General features: G+C 39.0%; 1 protein-coding gene across 1 annotated transcript in view; it reads left to right on the top strand.

Annotated features, from left to right (window-relative positions):
- Positions 1-19,495, top strand: part of PARD3B (par-3 family cell polarity regulator beta) — a 354,547-nt gene that overhangs the window by 244,493 nt on the left and 90,559 nt on the right. The window contains exon 19 of the mRNA XM_042822376.1: positions 15,697-15,807. Coding sequence (XP_042678310.1) covers positions 15,697-15,807 — 111 coding nt within the window. The remainder of the gene's footprint in view (positions 1-15,696; positions 15,808-19,495) is intronic.

The raw sequence follows: 19,495 nt of genomic DNA, 5'->3' as shown, positions 1-19,495 counted from the left end.
CCTAGTCTGAATTGATCTTTGTAATACATGGCCTCAGGAAATACTAACCTGCTAGAGAATTTTGATAGTAAGTACAGGAGGAAGCCATGGGGAACTTCTGAGGCCTGATTCAATCCACAGTGAAAAAAATTTAAGTTTGCATTTGTTTTGTTAGGAATCGGGTAAGGCCCACACTAATGAGAGGAGGAAGGAAGTTAGTATCCTACTTGGGATTATTTAAGTATGTACATGTTTAAATAAGTGTGCTTAGCAAAATGGGGGGTGTTTACATATAGGCCTGATGATGTGCATATTTAAATATATTTAGAGCTAAGTAGGCAAACATTAGTATACATACCCAAGAAAAGTGTCAGTTGATCCGCACAGGAGACTGATGGACTGGTGGCTGGCTGCCCTGTGCTGTACTGGTGTGAGCTGGTCACAAAAGGCTTCCTGCAGTGCCTCCAGCCATTGAGTGGCTCCCAGCCATGCACAAGACCATGGCTCGTTTCCTGTTCCTCCTGCTGGCTGAGTACTCTTGGCTGATTGTACTTTCCATCCGTGAGGGCCAGTGGAGATTGCAATTTCAATAGACGCTGACTGACCCTTAATTAGGCCTTGCTTAATCAGTCTTTATTGTGCCTTACCCCTGTTTTCTGGAAGAGTTCAGATGAAAAGTTCTCTAAGGATTTCTTAACGATTTTAAGAAGGAGAACAAAAATGTACTGACTGTATTTAAATATTTGCACTTTTTTCAACTTTGGCATACATAATTTGCTCACTGCATGAAGCAAGCTCTACTATACTATTAATTCAGATCAACATAGTCTTATTACATATTACCTATTATACACATATAGACTTTTAAACATATGTATATAGCTAGCTCAACTTTAACTTTAGCCTGACACTCAGCCATAGTCCGGAATAACAAGTTCTCAAGGAACAACTCTGTTTGCAGCATACCCTTTTGCTGCCACTCTTCTTCTTGAGCTCCAGGCATGGAGTCTCTCCTAACCCTATGGGTTGTACTCCTCAGGTGACTGAGAAACTTACTTCAACCTTACTGAACACAGAAGGTGTGTTGAGGGAGGAAGTCAGAGTTTTGAGGAGACAAGCAACCAAAGAGGTTTTCCACTGTACATTCTTGTCCTTTTTCCTGCACTGCTGATGAGGTATTTTCCAGGTACGGAAGAATAAGTTGCTTTGGAGACCTAGTCTTTCCCACTCAGAAGTGTCACTATTTCCTTAGTGAACACTCATCAAAGATATTGCAGGAGCTAGAAAATTAATTTTTGCTCTAGTGGAAAGGCTTGAAAAGCATAAAAAGGCATGTGTGTTTGTGTAAAAATGACTGATGACAGCTTTGGGGGAAGCTGAACTTACTGCCCCATACAAATAAAATTAAGAATAAGCAGAAGAGAGGGCATGTTTCACACCTGTCTTCAGACTCCTGTTGAAGGCATAACATTTTCTAATTCTGCAGGCTTTAATGTGCTTTGGATAGTTCTGGAAATTAATACAACAACTTATTCATATGGATTAAGTTTTTGTTCCATGGTGGTATGGAGAAATCACACAGTTTGTATGATGCTGAACTCATGACAGACGCCAGACTGGTTCTTAGTTTGCAATGAATGATCCTACTGAGTTCTTTTCTCTCTTAGACTTTGATGAATTTCCAGGAAATAAAAGGACAGCTTTGACTTCTAAAATCAGCACTGTTATAAAGCACTTACCTCAGTGCTGTAGTTCATCTCCTAAAGTTTTTGAAAGCTTTGAAACTCTTCATAGTGTTTGCTTTATAGCTGTAATATCAAGCCGCATTAGCTCCCTCGTCTTCCCCCTTGCTCTTTTCTATCACATACTCAAAAATACGAAAATTAGAAAAAATTACTCTTCTCTGAATTTCACTGAACTCTGGACCTGGCAGTCCTCCAAGATGAGTACATTTCATGGATGTTTATCTTCCAGTAAGAAAGTGTTCCAGTCACTGTAAGTGGAGGATCCCATCTCAACACAACGAGGAGGGACCAAGTGAGAAGTGTTCTGATTGATAGCCATGTTCCCAGCCTGAGCCAGTTGCCAGCAGCCCGAGGGGCACATGGAAGAGTAGTATTGAGCATATGAGATGGACTGTATTCCAGCTGACTTCTAGAGGTGCCGTGCACCAACAAAGAATATATTACCGTGGCCTGGCTTAGACATGGCACAGGTTGAGGCGAGACAATTTTAATAACAGATTATGGTTTGAAGCTGAGAAAGGAGAACCCGAAGATCTACTGAGATCCTTATTGGCTGGGGAAGGGCCCAGAGGCTAGGGGTGAAGGCTGGGGATAAAAGGCATTTAAGCAGAATTTGTGAGTCATCTTGTGAATACAAGCTGCTGAGTTATTTTTAGGTCCTGATTTGGGATAATGCAGAATGTTTGGAAAAGGGGGAACACACCATCTTCTCGGAAAGGGTTATGATGCAGGAGAGGGGTCTAAGAGCTTCCTTAATTTCTGAACCATCAAGGGTGATATGATAAGGATTGGTTCAAAACACTGTGTCATTAATAGTGTAAGTGAACTGGCTAAGCCTAATCCTGTGCTTAATGATAAGAGAGGTCTTTCCTCATTTATCTTCATGTTTTTCCCTTTTGAAGGACTATTCCTCGTTGTGATAAAGTTGCACTGAGTGAAAAGAAAACTTTCAACTAGTTTTCTCTGATATTTGAGGAAATAATGCATCTGTAAAACATCCTTTGTTGAAAGGAAACATGCAGTTTCTCTGGTGTGATAACAAGTACTACAGGACAAACATAACGTTTGTGTTTGTTTCAAGCAGCTGTTGTATGAATGGCAAACACCGCATATGCTGGGGGAATTGAAAAGATGGGCTAGAATGAAATAGACCTTTCTGGTTTTGACCATACCTCAGGGAATTGAGCATTCTTTTGCATATGCTGTAATTGGAATCAAAAGGACATGGAAGGGCTATGCTTTGTGTCTCCAAGGCCAGCTTCAGGAGAGTAACTTGTGGAAAAAGGGAAAAGAGTTTCCCAGGTGGGATGTTTTTCAGGCCTCTTTTAAAAATTTTTTTTTTTTTTTTTTTTTTTTTCTTTTTTTTTTTTTCTTTTTTGTTTTTTATCAGACAAAGTAGAATGTGATGTCTAGTACACGTTTTTTAAAACTGTAGTTATAAGAGAAATAAAATATTTAATGCATAGAGATCAGTGGTACTGGGCATGTTTCTCAATATTAGTATTTTCTCCTCCCCAGAATTCTTCTCTTCTACTGGAATTCATACAGATAATTTGATCTTTGTTCATCGCATGCGTATTTTCCTCATTTTTATTTCCTTAAGCCTAAGTACTACATCTGAGTTCTTCTGTATTCAAATTGACAAAAAACAAATATTTTGCAACTTACTGTAGGTAAATCTATTGTTTACTTTCTTCCTTAGCCCTGGCATTTTGCTTCTCAGACTCCACATTCCTGCTCCTTGATATTTCTTGAGCAAGAATTCTTTAGGTATCTCTACTTTACCTTTCTATTGTCAGTTCATTCTCAAATAGTATTAGCTACACTGTGTATAAGACAAAAGTTGTCACTCTCCTCTACTAAGTGTGAGAGTTTGCTCTTTGAAATCTTGCACTTTCTCATGTTTATCAAAATTTCAATGAATCTGTTAACTATTAGCAGTTTTTGTGAAAGAATTCCAATAGCAGCACTGGTGTGTTAATTCAATACTACTATTCTGCTTATTTGGAGAATATACAAGTTAATTGTTGAAGGAAGTATATCTGACAGCAGAAAAGATGTAGTTGTTAATTCCAGATGTTGTGAATGGACTTGGGGGAATGTTTTTTCCAGGTGTACAGCTTTCCATTATTGAAATTTGGGACCTTGGATTTGACCATGATTTCTACTTTACATTCCTGTATCCTGTTGCTTATTTTTCCCAAGAATCACTGGGCTGTATCTGTAGTGATACTTGTCTATTCGACAGCAGCTGGAAGAGAGGCAGTGACACAACTGGACAGCTATGGACAAGTGAGGTGGAGGGTGGCAGGAAACAACATAACTGGAGGGAAAGGGATAAAAGGGTTTCATTTCCCATTGGAAGTAGAAAAACAATTGAGTTCAGATAGCTGGGCATTTTTGGTGTGACAGCGTGGCAGGAAAATGGCATCATAGCATCATAAATCAATAATGTGGCTTCATCAAAAAATTCTATCCTTTCTTCAGTGCAGTTGTCCAGATGCCTTGCAAAAAAACAGTGCTACAAGAAGAGGACAAAGACAACTAAAGGAGCATGTGGAAAAAAACCCAACAAACTGTTAAATACTGTAGCTAATAAATTGAAGGATGTGGGATATAGACATCAAATAACGAATGGTATAGAGTTAATAAATTAAGCGCTCTTCACTCTCTCATAAAAGAAGACTAATGATACAGCTAAAGAAATAGAAATGCAGATGCTTAAGTTATTTTACAGTCAGATCTCTAGTTTGTTTTACCGGTGAAATACTTTACGTTGAACATAATTCATCAGCTGTGAGTGTTTGTGGTAAAATTTGTTAACATACTGCTGTGGGGCTGTTTTATGCAGGAAATTTTAGAGCCCGAAGCCAAAACAAGTTTGTTCAATAAGTGAAGTGTGGTTTCTCCTCCTACCTGCTTGTGAAGGTAATTTTTAAAGAGTAAGTCAACAAGAAGTAGAAGAAATACATGTGATCAGTAACAGTTAATGACGAGTAAGCATAATGCTCATTATAATGAATAGTGATTGTGTTCAATTCATGAATTGAAGTAAGCCAAAGTTTTCCCTACAAATCCTGTGGTGGATAAAGGCTGTTAACTATGGCGTTCGGGAAAACTGTGGTTGAATCAGGCACACTTTGGAAACAAGAAAGTACTAAGTTCATTTATTGATTACATACCCTAAAGGAACATACCTTTAGAAACACCATTTTGTTATTTATACAGTGATACTGTTTCCTTGTGGCGTAAGATTGAATGAAGTGATTGACAGATTTGAGTTGTGTTCTTTGGCCTCCTACGATGTTACAGGCTTTGAATTAACATTTGTTTTATCAGCCGTAATTAAGTTCATTTTTCAGACTTTTTGTGCTGAGATGAAGTGTAGAATTTTTTTGCTAGAATATCTGTGCTCATTTGGGGCACGAGGTAAAATTAGCAGCAGTTTTTTTAGAATTACACGTAACTGAACGAATGAATATAACTTTGTAACACAGGGCTGTGGAGTGACTGAGAGAAGAAGCTGAGCTTTTGTGTGGCGAACAAAGCATTGCTGTATATAAATAAGAAAGCAGAGGAATAGATTTTTCCCTACGTTTTCACACAAAAACTAACAGGCTGGTAATATAAGCATTAATAGCAATTCTTCTAAAAATAGCTTGTGTACATCTGTGGAAGAAAATCAGTGTGCCAAAGTCAGAAAACGTGCAAGGAGGAAAAAGGCTTGGGGAATATTTTTAGGAGATTTAATGTTTATGCAACTTTTAGAGGTAAATAGTTGTAACAGCAAAATAAAAATACTTTGCAGTTTTGAAGCACTGTTCCACCAATTTTCTCTGAAGTTATCCAGTAAAATGTATTTTTCTGCTCCAGAATTACTACTCTTAAGTTCAAGAAACAACAGGGATTGCCATGCCTTCACTAAAGCCCTACAAAGAAAGTTTCTGGCACATAGTTAATGAGCTATACTATTCAAAGCATATACCACGGAGCTCTGTGGTTCACATAATTGACTGAAAGTTTCACTTTCTTGATTCTCATATTTATTCTTTCTATATTAGTGGCAAAGAAGAAAAGTTTTTATTAAATTTAGTCCAGTTTCCTAGCCTGATGAGAGAGTAAATTGTTTAGTAACTGGATGACGTCTTCCCATCTTGCGCCTTTGTCTTTCAGCTCTCAGAGCCAGTTATGAGTTTGGTGGAGTCCTTTGGTTTTTCCTGTATTTGCATGAAATTATCAGTGGAGTTCTGAAGGACTGGCAGTTTGCTGACTTGTTCATTTTGTCGTCTCAACGTAGTGTGTGGGGACATGATGTAGTGGTGCCTTGTAGTGCTAGGCTGGTGGTTGGCTTGTTGATATTAACAGTCTTTTCCAACTTAACTGATTCTATGATTCTGTGCTCTGGGATTACCTCTCTGAAAATGACTGATAACCAAAAGCACTAATATATTGAGAGTTGAAAATACTGTAGGTTATTCTTTTCAAAGTTTCAAATTAGCAATAACTAATCAGTTTGATTTCTAGTAACTATCTGCAAAATCCCCAAAAACGTAGTTGTGAACGGCAGGTTGAAGTTCATCTTCCCTGAATGTCCCTACTTCCCAGCTCCCATTTCTGACATTGTGCTTCAAGTCAGCTTTGTTGTACTGAGGAGAGCAGGGAAGGACTTCCTCTAGAGATTCGTGGCACAGGTTTTTTGCTTAATTAACTATAGAGAAGGCTGTCTGAGTGACAGACAGAGCCTTCTTCAGTCCCCAAGTGAATGGTGTTAATTTCCTGCAAAATACTGGGAAACATATTCCCATCAGTGTGTCCGCACAGCTCTTATTGATGCTAATGAGAGCTGGGTGCTTGTATCAAAGGGGAAATTGCTATTTGTGTGCCAGGGTTGTATGCTAAATCAATAAACAGTGGAATTGCATCGTTCCAGTGGTTCTTTTCTGGTGCTTCATCTTTCAGCAGCTTCATTGTTTTTTTTTTTTCTGTTGCTATAGCTATCCTAAGCCAAATTTTCCTGAGCAAACCACAGAATAATCTAGTATCAGTTTTGTCAGTTTGCCACATTGAATGTTTTAAAGCTGGGATTTCTGGGAAAATAGCTGAGAATTTTGGCAGGCCAGACAGGTTCTTCTCAGCTTGAACTCAAAGGTAGCAGTGAATTTGTTTCATGTGGACAGCTGTTTTTCTGAAAGCTTCCTCGCACGATATAGAAGTGACTCCAGCCCCCTAATACAACATCAGAAACTTCTGCTACCATCCAAGACGCTTAGAAGAATCACGTTTACAGTTCTAATTGATGGCCGCTGTTTTGACAGGCACACAGATTTCTCCTCCCAATGGTCTCACGCAGTTGGCCTCCAGCAGACCTTACCATTAGCAGAATTCTACTGAAAAGAATATACAAGCTAATAATAAACCTGTAGGGAAGGATGTTAACCGCAAACTACTATGTCTAATTAGTAATGTACAATAGCCAAGGCCTTCCAAGGGAAGGAAAGTATTATTTATCAGAAGGACTGGTTTTGACAGTTTAAAAATGCAAAAATATCTACGCATCTCTCAAAATGTAGTATATGCAACTCCGCTCTTCTTTTCTTTAAGCGTTGTTTTGAAAGTTACTGCTTTGTAAAAAATGTCAGCTATCATTTAGGCTGCAGGGCTGGAATTTGTGCTGCTTAAACCTTAAGTTCATTGTGTAATTGAAAAACAAGTCTTCTAGGGTTTTCTGTTTGCCTTTTCTGCCTCCCTTTTCAGTTCAACGTCTGTATCTCTTCCCCATACAAGCCTCCCTTTGAAAAAGCCTTTGAGTCTTTTCACTGTGTCCTACTCTGGTTCAGCATTTCTCAAGTCCTCTGAGCACTGCAGAGCTCAAATATAGCCTAATGCATCCTGCTGAGAAAGTGCTCAGGCTGTTTTTGGCAGCTCAGCTACTGTAACGATCTCTGCATCTCTACTGCATGTCGCTGCACAGCATCTTGGAGGCAGGAGTGCTGTTTGCCAAGATGTGTTCCTTTCATGGAGCCTTCAGCAGAAATCTCCAGGTATTTCTGGAGTGTTTCTGGGGGTATTTCTGTGGCAGTGCAGCATGAGAATGGAGTAAGGAGTGGGGGAGAGAGTGAGTGAGTTTGAAGAGAAAAAGAGGATTGGGGAAGTAGCAGATGGAAAAAAAAAAGCACCTTAAACTGATAGAAAAACAAGGCAGCTTTTCTGTAATTACAGCTCTTAGGTGATTAGTAGAGAAAGAGAATAGGTCCTCTTAACCTCAGCAAATCATTTTTACCCTTTATGCCTCAGTTTCTTAATTTGTAAGATGGGTATTATAATACGTGCTTAACGTGAATGGTTGTTAAAGTGGGGGCTGCATTCCCGTTGGGATGGAGCTTTCGTGAAGGCTGAGGTGTTGTCTCACTCTAAACACAGAGAAGTCCTCTGTGTTACTGCTGAAGTGCTGTGTTTTCCTGGAGAGCTTGTTGGAACCTGCAATGAGCAGTTTCACTTCATGAAAGTCCAATAAGCCCCAGCAAATCCCCCCTGTGGCACATAAGGAGAGGGAAGTATGCAGTATGGTTGAGAAGGTGAGTGCTGCTGTTGTGAGATAATTAGCAAGTCTGACACTTGGTAGTATCGTGGCTCTGAGTGCTAACGGGGCAGGTTTTAGTTTTGTTTTGCAAATGTCGTGTATTTAATTTGCCTCTTGCATTTTGTATCTGCAGTTCTGAGAATGTCACAGTGTCGAACGGCCTGGGAAACAATTTTGTAGAGTGAGTGCAGATTCTCTCCTAGTGCCTCAGTGGCTGAATACTAAGAAATGCAGCAAATATCATGAGTTGTGGTAGAAGAAAATGAGAAGTTCTTCACCTTGTAAGCACATACATACTGTGCATGCATCTGTAGCTGATACATTAGTGAAGTCTGGGGCTCTATCATTACTAGTGGGGAAAAGAGGTACAGAGCAGACGAGGAAATAGCATGAAGCAGAAAAGGGGGGAAAAAAAAAAAAAAAAAGCTTTCTTTTTCTCACTTCAGTTGGTCTTTTCCCTGTCCCATTTCCAAGTGTTTCTCAGTTACCTGCTGTGGCTGGAGGGGCTGGTGTGACACTGAGGGATGTTGGCTCTCTCTGGACTCTGCAGAATTTCCACACGCACATCTGAGAAAACCACAAAGTCAGCAAGGAGTCCCAAAGGGGCAGCTGGCAGCGCCTGCAGACTGCACAGGGAATCTCTGTCTCCTACTTTCTGTCTTATTGACTGAACCTCAAAGGAATAGGTTCAGTCAGAAACTGCATTTATCTTTTTCCTGCGTGACAGAGGATAACAAATTCCTGGAAAAAATTAATAGCTAACCTAACTGCCTACTTCTTTTTCTTTTTTCTTCAGTGTGGAGATGAGAAAACGGGAATTAAGAAAGCAAAGTGAAGGGAGAAGACCTTAATACCCTAAGGTTTTTCTCTTCTCTTTGAGCACAGAGTCACCAACCCAAGGCATGGGTGTGATTATTCTGTTCTCCTTCTGTTGGCATTTGTGGACTCCCTATAGAGTTAGCTGTGTTTCTGTGCACTCTTTGGGAGAGAACTAGAATTTGTTTCAGAATACGTTACTTTCCTGTAGGGTAGAACAAAGAGGAGGAAATGTCTAATGCTATATGAAAGCAGGGAAAAATAAGAATATATGGGAATAACATCTTACTTGAGGAGAGGGCAATTACACTGTCTGGTGGACAAGCAGGTAGGTCTTGGTGCATTGTAAATCAACTTTTCCTTTTTATGGTCAAGCTGTAAATCATAGCTGTGTTATGTTACTCTTATGTTACATATTTATTTCCTCATGTATGTGATAAAGGATGCAGTGTTCTTGTATTTGCCATCAGATGACTGAAGCATCATTCCATGGACACAAAGGGAAAGCTGTCACTCAATGGAGTGAATTTCCCTGTCAGACAATATTAACTGAATAATGAACACTATCTCCAACACTCAGGCTACTTTAGCATGTTTTCTAAAACAAGTCTCTTGAAATATTAAAGATGAGCACTCAGGCTACCTTCTGTTGCCTTTGTATTTGCATAGGGGCTGATGAGTTACTCTGTGCTGTTGGTTCTGTAGATGAACCTTTGTGGTTGTGCAGCAGCCACTCCTAACTCAAGTGGCTCAAATCATAGCATACTATCATGTTCCACTCTTTTTAGATGGATAGAGCCTTCACTGGTAAGGATTTCCTAATGCCTATTTACCAGAAGGTGTTATTATAACTTATTGTGGTGGCACCTACATAAATTAAGGGGAAGTTTCTCATTTAAAAAATGAAGATATAGGTCTTAAAAGTTTAGAGAAGATGATTGGTAAAGAAAAATTGGAGGGTTTATTTAGGTTGCCTGCCTTTACTCTGTACTTCGTAGGTAGAACCATAATCTTTTGCATTTCATATGGCAAATTTCCAGTCATTTATCTGATACTGAAACAGGTGTTTGGGACAGTAATACTGTCAATGAAGATTTTCTTTTATTATTGTCAACATGGTTGGTTGTACTGAGGGACGTGGTTTAGTGGGAAATATTGGCGATAGATGGACAGTTTGGATGGACAGTTTGGACAGATGGACAGGTCTGGATGATCTTAGGGGTCTTTTTCAGCTTTGGTGATTCTATGATTATTTCACTGTGAGGGTTTACAGCAATTGGTTTCTTCAGGTTTGGTGCTGGGAATTCTTTCAGTAGCCCTGAAGTCTGTAAACAATCTGCTAATCCAAGCATTAATACAAATGTGGTTAGCTGCCCTTTTTTCAGCTTTCTTTGCGAGTTATGTAATAAGTATAGCATGCAGGGATATGTATTAAAGGCAGTTCCATATTGTAGCAGAGTTTATTGCAAGATTATTTTTCTCTTAGCAAAATTTAGTGGGAAAAATGATTGCACTGTTGATTTATTTTGAATGAACTCCTGGAAGGCTTGCTAAGTATGCCATGTGGAAAGCTCCATGAAATGCTGAGGGTTAATATTCTCTGCTATTAATTTCAAATTCCAGATAAATACGGTTTCAGCTTTGATCCTATCTGCACTAATTCTTTGTCACTGTACTAATTAATTCAGCATGCTGGAGAAGAGATGCTAATTTGGGCATCAAAGAAATAAACGGGTTGGAGGAGGAGGTTGTGTTTAATGAGAATTGTTAAAAAGATCACTGTTACTCCCATTAGACTGGATCTGGAAGCTCAGTCATTTTAGTCTAGCCTCCAGCAGCTTGATACTGTAAATGTTTAAAAAAAGAAAAAAGAAAAAAAAAGCCACTTAGTTTAATGTTGACATAACAAAACAGGAGCAACAAAATATTAGCATGTGGGCAAGGAGGAGGTCTTGCTGCAGTAGGTCTTTTGCTGTGGTATCCCATTGTTGCTGTGGCTGAAGACACCATGGAGGGTATGGGATGAAGTCAGTGGCAGTGGGACAAGGAGAAGAGGTGCACACCTGTCCCTCTGACAGAGGTTTCCCTCAGGGAGGTGCTGCCATCTTCTTGGATAGTGGTACAGGTTTGAACAGTGTTGCCCAGCCCTTGCCATGCTTGCTCTGTTCTTGGAATCACAGCCTTTACCCAAACGTACTCTCATCTCTCTGTATTTGTTTCAGCTGTTGCAAAGCTCTCAGTCCTACCAGTGTAATACGCAACTGCATGCTTCTGTCCAATAAGTAAACATTTAATAATAAACCTTTTAGGTATTTAGAGAGCCACTACAAACGTAAAAGATGTATTTCATTAATGCTGCTATTAACATAAATGTAAAATGAGCCTGGTCTGTAATCACAAACGAGTCTGACTCACTAAGGATCTTTATAGCAATGTTTAATACTCTGTAAAAGTGTATGTATGAAAGAGATTAATCAAAGCACAGCACTGCTTCTAGAGCATTTCTTCTGCTGTAAAGCAGAATGATAAAATAACTTAAAACACACAGCAGTAGTGGCAGTTAATAAGCTTTTTATAGTCCCTGTGTGGACCTGAAAATCATACCTTATTAGTATCTTTATCTTTCTTGCTCACTCATTCATTCTTACTCATATTTAAATTTAATTTTAAGGGTTATTTCTAGTCTTTCATAAGGGAGCTGCTTTAATAATCGCATTTTTCCCCATTTGCTGTGAAGTGACTAGGAGCCAGAGCTTTGTTACATGTACTTTACAGATCAGTCCGTTTTTTTACAGATCATTTCTGGACAAGTCAAGAGTTTGACATTGTTAGGCTGTGTATCTTGCTTGACTGTGTCATATGCCCGCTGCCCTCTGGAATTATTTCTCTGCAGAAGCTTGCAATTCCATTATGTTCCATGTTGGCTGCAGTGACACCTACTGATCTAAGGCAACTGAATTAACTTAGAAATCCAAGTTGCTGACTTTAGTCTACAAGCTGCTTAGGGTTCTACCCAACAGATGTTTCTCGTGCTTAGAAGTCCAGGATTTCATAGACCTGCCTGCTCTTTAATCCTTGAAGCAAATATCAATACGTTTGAGATCTGGAAGCGCCCAGCTCCACATGGAAATGAAGTGTTGCCATGACCACAGCTTTAGGTCTTGCATGTAAGACGTTTATCCCAAATATAACAGAGCAGGCCTATAGAAGGCTTGTTTTAACTTTTATCCACTGGAATAGGGATAAAAGCCCTGAATCGAAGCATACATTAGCCTTTATACTGTAGCCAATTCAATGGTAATAAATACTGCGAGATGATGATGTACTTGGTATTCAGAGACTTCATTCATTTAATGTTTCTGAGGGGAAAATGTTAGTTATTTGCAGAACACCCATACTCTTCTTGGAAATTCAAAGAAATAGGATAATCCCTCACTGTGCTATAGTTTGTTCTCAGCTGTTGCATATGGGCTTTTCCCATAAGGATGTATCATCACTCTGAGATCTGATCACTTAAAGAAAATTCCTTTATACTTTGGTTTACACGACTGTGCTCTGAGCAGTTGGAATATTAGTTTTCTCAACTGGAAAGTATGCTTGGGCCATTAGGCTTTCACTTCTTTCACAGTACTTCCCAGGCATTTACAGTGGGTAATCAGAGAACTGGGACAGTCTTTCAAGCAAACTGGCAAGTAACGGATGTATTTCTTTTTGGTCATTACAATTACAAGTGGATTCATTTGGCGTAAATCGGTTATAGGTAGGTGTAGAATGGGAGGGTGCAACCGATCCATTTGTTTCACGTCTTCTAAATGTATTTCACCATTTACACATAAGATTTTAAGAGTAACAATTCTGACAATAAAGACAATTCTGCTGTGTTGAGCATAGCAAACCAGACCTTTTAAAAATTTATGTGCCATATATCTTTTCATTAATGTTTTTATGCTTCTGTCAATAGTATTACTATAAAAGGCATATTTTACCAGAATCCAATTATTTGTTGCCTGGAGAACTGGAAACTTAAAGTCCTAAAGCCATTCAGTTCTCATAGAATTTTAATATGAATTTGATTAATTCCATAGTATAATTTTGACAATAGATTTTATCCTGTCCTTGTTAAAATCAGTAGTGGGCCTCTCACTGATTTCAGTGAGAACAGGATGCCCAGTTGGGCAGCAAGTACACTTTTTGTTCTGGGTTTTTTGTTTTGTTTTGTTTTGGTTTTTGTCCTATAAGCACTAGAGAACCATTAAGCCTATAGTGCAGAAAACCAAGCAAAATTACAATCAGTGGAAGTTAATTTTATCATCAGAAGCCCATGGCAATTAGAACACATTGGTAACCAGACCATAAATTTTAGGACAGGATGCATAAATTCAGGCAGAGATTATATTTTTTGTGTCTGTGTGGCTTAATGCTTTCTGCTCTATATTGCTTTTCTTTAGTGTTAAATGTTTGCTCCTCTTATTCTTTAATGTTTGTGCAAGATCTTTGTTGAAAAACATATTACAGTAATAATAAAAAGCAGTGGATTTTTATGATGTAGCAACATGAAAAAGAAGCAAAAAATGTGAACATTTCTTTAGCCTAGAGCTGTATGTTGCATACTTAGTGTAACAGGTAAAAATTGTAAGTCTTCACAAATCCCATGTGAAGTCAAAAATAGGAAAAAAATAACAAAATGCCAAAACCAAACAACAACAACACCAAAAAACTACACACCTTAAGACAACAAATCAGGGTTTTTTCCATCAAGACCGGCTCACTACTTCTGATTTACAATGAAAGTGGAATTTGCCAATTTATGAGAGAGCAGCTCTACCAGCAGACAGACAGCACTATTTTTGCAGAGAGTTGTCATGTTAGCAGTTATTACAATCAAGGTTTTTACTTTGTCTTATTTAAAATGTATTTATTTCCTTTGTAAGGAAGAAATAATAGATGGACTTGAAAGGGAAGCATGTTGAACTTTTATTTTTGTTTCATTTCTCCTGAGTATGCAACATATTCGACTCCAACTCCCTGCAGCAATAAGGTATGCCTAAGAATAATGTTTTCAGAATCAATACATGTAGTCAAATATAAGACTCCACAAAACTATAATTGAAACAGTGGGAGAAAGGTAATCAGACTGAATATATACTAAGGACGAGAGTTGGATTATGACCAAGCTGCTTTTCTTGAGAAAACTGCCATGAGACCTTCCCGGCGTATGCTAGCACTCAAAGGCAGGGTGCCTTGAGCCATCTGTTGTTCGGCTGGCTGCTGTCATCGTTCCCTTTGTAACCAAGTTCTCATTGTGTGGAAGACTTGCTGCAGAGTCCATGTGAGCTTCATTTGCTCATAAGCTCATAATTATTAAGTTCAATAAATGTTGGGATTGTAAACGTATAAGCCCGATTATTTGCAAGATTTCTGCTTTGGTCAGAGGAGAAACCTGAAGTCAGTGGTTTGCAACTGAAGTGTATGCATAATAGTTCTGCTCTTCCACTTGAGGCAACTTAGGATGACATGGAGAAAATGTGGAAAGGAAAAATCACCAAGGCAATAGTGCAGAAGAGTTTGTAATTTTCAGTTAGAGTAATTAGTTTGCAATATGATACATTTCATAAAGAAGTAGTTACCTTTTTGTACGTTACTGGCGTTGATTTACATGAAAGAACACATTGATTTGCATGGGAAGACAGTGGTCATTTATTTACCTACTGAGTGGCGAATTACGAATTGGAGAAGAGGAAGGGAGGCTTTCACACTTTTTTGACGCATAATTCACGAGCATATCTGGCATATCTGACCTCTCTGCATTCTGCCTGCCTCTATCAGAAATGAAATGTGGCTCTCCAGTTTAGTCACCTTTTATGAACTGCATAACGCAGGCTGATATGTTATGCATATCTCTACAGCGTGTAAAACAGTGGGACCCCCGAACTGATTGGGGTCTCTGGAGGAGTTTCACAGCATAAATATTAAATGATAGTACGTTACCAGGCAGAAATTAAAACCCAGGAGTATTTTTGAAAGAGCTCATATAGACTGTCTCATTTTGTAGTTTAAGAACATGGCAAGATTTTATTCTTTCTGATTGCAAGCTTATTTAAACAAAGAACAAATATTTAAATTAAGAGCAGATATGATTTAAGAGACAGTAGATACTGATAAAAGCAGGACATGCGGTCTAGTCTGGGTTGCAGTACTGTAGTCTTTGCAGATTACTTCTTCAAGAGCTGTGGTGTGGTAAGAAGAACCTTCAGCTACCTTAAAATGTGCACTGATGATAGTCCAGCCCTTACTACAATGCTTTGCATTTCAGGTTTGTTGGGCTTTACTACTTTCTCTTTCAAACAGCGTCTTTAAACATTTCAGAGACCAAATCAATGTGTAACTAGACCTACCTAATGTACATAGCCTATTTAAAATTGGTAACTTCTTTTGCAGCATGGGATCTGGGATTGACCAAGATAAAAGCTCTTAGTGTCATGATTGCCTAAAATTTCTGTGTTTTATGTTAGATAAGTACTGTTTTTTCTTCTGGTAATTACTTCCTCCTGACTCCTTCCTTGATATTTTAAACAGATTTGGAAAGAAAAAAGAAGATAAAAGTGGGAAAGCAGATCAGAAGGGGAATCCAAAGCATGACATACTTAAAGAAGAGGATCTAGAGAAAATGAAAGATGAACGTGAAAGGTGAGTAAATGATCACAGCATCTTATTTCGTCAGAAGAAAATCTTCAAAGCAAGGACTGCCTGAAGTAAATGGTCAGACAGGCAGCCTGACCAGAGAAGTCCTAGACTTGGAGACAGGTCCTGGCAGTAGACGGTGTTAGGCTGTTCTCCTGGCTGAGTTAGGGCTGCTGTATTATGGGAGCCTGCCTTCCTGCTCTAACTTCTCTGCACTTCACTGTGTAACTGCTATTCAGAACTTAACTTCTGCTAAGCTAGTCAAGATGAGTTCCTTCTTTTTTCTGTATTTCTCTAAAGCAAGAACTTCCTACTTTCTTCCCCAGCAGCCTCTGCTGTGTTTTCCAGTACACCAGACCTTTTAGCTTCAGCCAGCTGTACCACTAGATGGTAGTTTTTGTACTTAAGTATGTTCATATCAACACAAGAGTTTGCTGATTAGCCTTGTGTTGCAAAAGTATCTAGTCAGCAAATACTGAGTAGGCAGACAACAGGAAGAAAGCGTGTCTAAATAGTTAAAGTCAGTCTTGAAGAGTCAGCAGCAGGGGGTCTGCAAACAACCAAGGAGTGGGAAAGGGTATGCTGGACAAGACAAGAAGCTGAGGTTCATAGGCATCACTTGGCCACCAGTAGTGAGGTGCAGTAAATCTGAAGTAAGGTTCTGTTGCTGAAATACAGGAACTACTGATGTGAATAAGACCAGTTCTCTGTCTTGTTCATAAAAAGTTCCCTCTTAAAGCTCAATTTTACCAGTTTTGTTACCTTTCCAGTCAGAGAATGTGTAATTTTCTCCTTCTGCAGATCTGTCCGTGTCTGGGATAGTTTGTAAGTGCTCACAAGGCTTGCTAAGACTTGCAGACACGCAGGTGCCCTTCATAACATGCCAGTGAGGGTCATTGCTCCCCTCTGATGACTGCTGTCACAAAAGTTAAAGAGCCCATACTTGCTGGCTTTAAACAGGTTTTTGCAGTTGCTGTAAAACTCTTGAAGCTGTAGTATTATGGGTTGTCAATGCATAGGGAAAGCTGTCAGAGGTGTCATTGAATGCTGGAGAATCCTCACTGGAGAATCCTGTTCCTAGGAGATGAGCAGATGTAGTTCATTTTGAGAGGCAAAATCTTTTCTCACAGTACAGATGAGCACACTGCCCAGCCTTTGTGGTGCTGGCCAGTGCCCAGGGAAAAGATATCCTGCTTTCATTTGAGTCAAGCAGTGCATGGTCAGCTGTGTGAGTGGATTGATAGCTAATGGATTTAAAAAGAAAAAATAAATCTAAGCCCCAACCGTTGAAGTCTGCTGCTAAGATTTGTTCTATTCATTTTAAAGGGTATTAAGGTATCCAGTTGCTACAGTGCTTCTACTGTATATGCTTAGCCAGTGTTTTAAGTATTTGCTTCATCTAAGCTAAGTAATGTCAGAAGTAACTTTGTACCATTTCTTTTTAAATTTCTATATTGCTTCCTATTTGCTAGATTGATGAGTGCCTTTATTTTAAACTGCTGACTCCCATTTTGGCTACTGGCAATTTGAGAGGTATGTGTCCTTCATTTTAAAGAAGCCAGTGTCTTTTATTAGGATCCTGGCAAGCTAGGAAGCATGTATCCCATCTGTTAAAGGGCCAGTGTCATTTAGTAAAATGTTGGCAGGCTGCAAGGAATGAACCCTTCTGTCTAGAGGTCTAACGTTCCAATTGGACATGAGATAATTGTTCTTAATATTTCTTCAGCATTCTGTGGAGTTTTTTTAAATTACAGTCGTTGATTGACAGTAACTTGGTAAGACTACATTAGAAACTAGCAGCTGAGTGTCTTCATCATTCTGGTTTCTCTAGTAATGATTTCAGCTTTGACCTGGAAGATTTTATGACTGAAATGGAGAACAGCAGGTGTGTTGAGAAGTGGATGAACCAAGATGATATTTTTAACCCACTTATTTGAGTCTTCTTCCATAATGCACAAAAATAGAGATATACCCTATTTTCTATCAGGTAATATAACTTTCATATGGTTTGAGGATTAAAAATTTTAAAAATTAATAAAATAAAATGAAGAGGAGTGTTGGAAATTTCCTTACACTGGCCCCAGAGCTAGGCAACATGTGCTATAAAACTAAGCAAGTCGCTTCAACTCTCTAAATGAAATAAGCATAGTTGTATTATATAGATGCCCACATAAAAATGTTTATGGACTGAGTCTTGAACCTTTCTTGAATCATTTGTGAGGCATGGGAAGCTATCTTTGCTAGAAGGAAGTTACATAGGGTAGTCAGTTCTCATATATGGGTAAGAATGAGCAGGGAAGTGATCGTCCCTCTGTACTCAAGCCCAGAGGGGTGAGGCCAAACCTCGAGCACTGTGTTCAGTTTTGGGCCTCTCACTAAGAAAGATACTGAGGCCCTGGAGCTTGTTCAAAGAAGGACAACAAAGCTGGTGAGGGGTTTGGAGCACAGGCCTTATGAGGAGCAGCTGAGGGGGCTGGGGCTGTTCAGTCTGGAAAAGAGGAGGCTGGGGAGACCTTATCACTCACTACAGCAACCTGAAAGGAGGTTGTGGTGAGGTGGGGATTGGCCACTTCTTCCAAGTAACTAGCAGTAGGATGAGAGGGAATGGCCTCAAGTTGCATCAGGGAAGATTCATGTTGGACACTGGGGAATACTTCCCCGAGGACTTGGTCAGGTGCTGGAATGGGCTGCCCAGAAGAGTGGTGCAGTCACTGAGTGGAGTGTTCAGGAAACATGTGGATGTTGTACGGAGGGACATGGTATAGTGGGAAATATTGGTGATAGGTGGACAGTTGGACTGGGTGATATTGGAGGTCTTTTCCAACCTTGGTGATTCTCTGAATCTATGAGCTGTTTGAGTAAAATCAGGGAATGGGAACATTATGTGTCTTAAACATAATTCAGACTTTTTGCTTTGTTGTTAACTATTCAACTGGTGATGATAAGTTAGTAGACAAGTTTTATAGCTCTATCTCAAGATTTAATAATTCTATAATGTAATTCAAATCCAAGATTTTAATGCACATATTGGCAAAGCAAACCTTGCAGCACATCCACACCATAGATCTTTCTGCTTCTATGACTTCACTAGCTGCAGTTCTGCATACTTGGTCTCATCTTTACAAAACCAACCTTTGCTGAATTTTGCTAGAGAATTGTCTATTTTCAAATAAGTTATATGTTAAAACTGTAAGGAGCATAGTAGTAGAACAAATGGGCTACAGAAACGTTGGTAGAAATGCAGCTTGTTTTGTCCCCTAGTGCCTGCAAACAAATCTTGTATTTAAAATACAATTTGCTTTTCTAACATTCAACCTTTTTAGAGTTTGTTTAAACACATACCTGATTTTACCTTTTCAAGATTAGCTAGGTAATCTTTGTTCAGATACTCCATCTATTTACTACAGTTTTAAAGTTATTTTGCTTAAACTTCAGTTTTCTTAAATGCTGACTGCATAAATATTTCAGAATTTGTCATACTAAGACATGCGTAAGATTTTTCATCTGACAATTTTTTTAGAGGCTGAGCTGTTCATTTTTGGGCATTAGTGGAAGTGGTCAGAGTAATTGATTTCTGGACTGGGTGTGACAGGATTAATGATCAAGTGTGTTTCAGCATCTTAGCAGCTGTGGAGCTTGCATGGTTTTGTGAGGTTGCTTGGCAGATCTCCAAAAAACGGAATACTGTTCCAAG

This window comes from Centrocercus urophasianus, unplaced genomic scaffold, assembly GCF_019232065.1.
Source record: "Centrocercus urophasianus isolate 14NV4802_14NV808 unplaced genomic scaffold, USGS_Curo_1.0 seq_20, whole genome shotgun sequence".
In the NCBI taxonomy this organism is placed as follows: Eukaryota; Metazoa; Chordata; class Aves; order Galliformes; family Phasianidae; genus Centrocercus; species Centrocercus urophasianus.
This window is presented reverse-complemented; position numbering and strand designations above follow the sequence as displayed.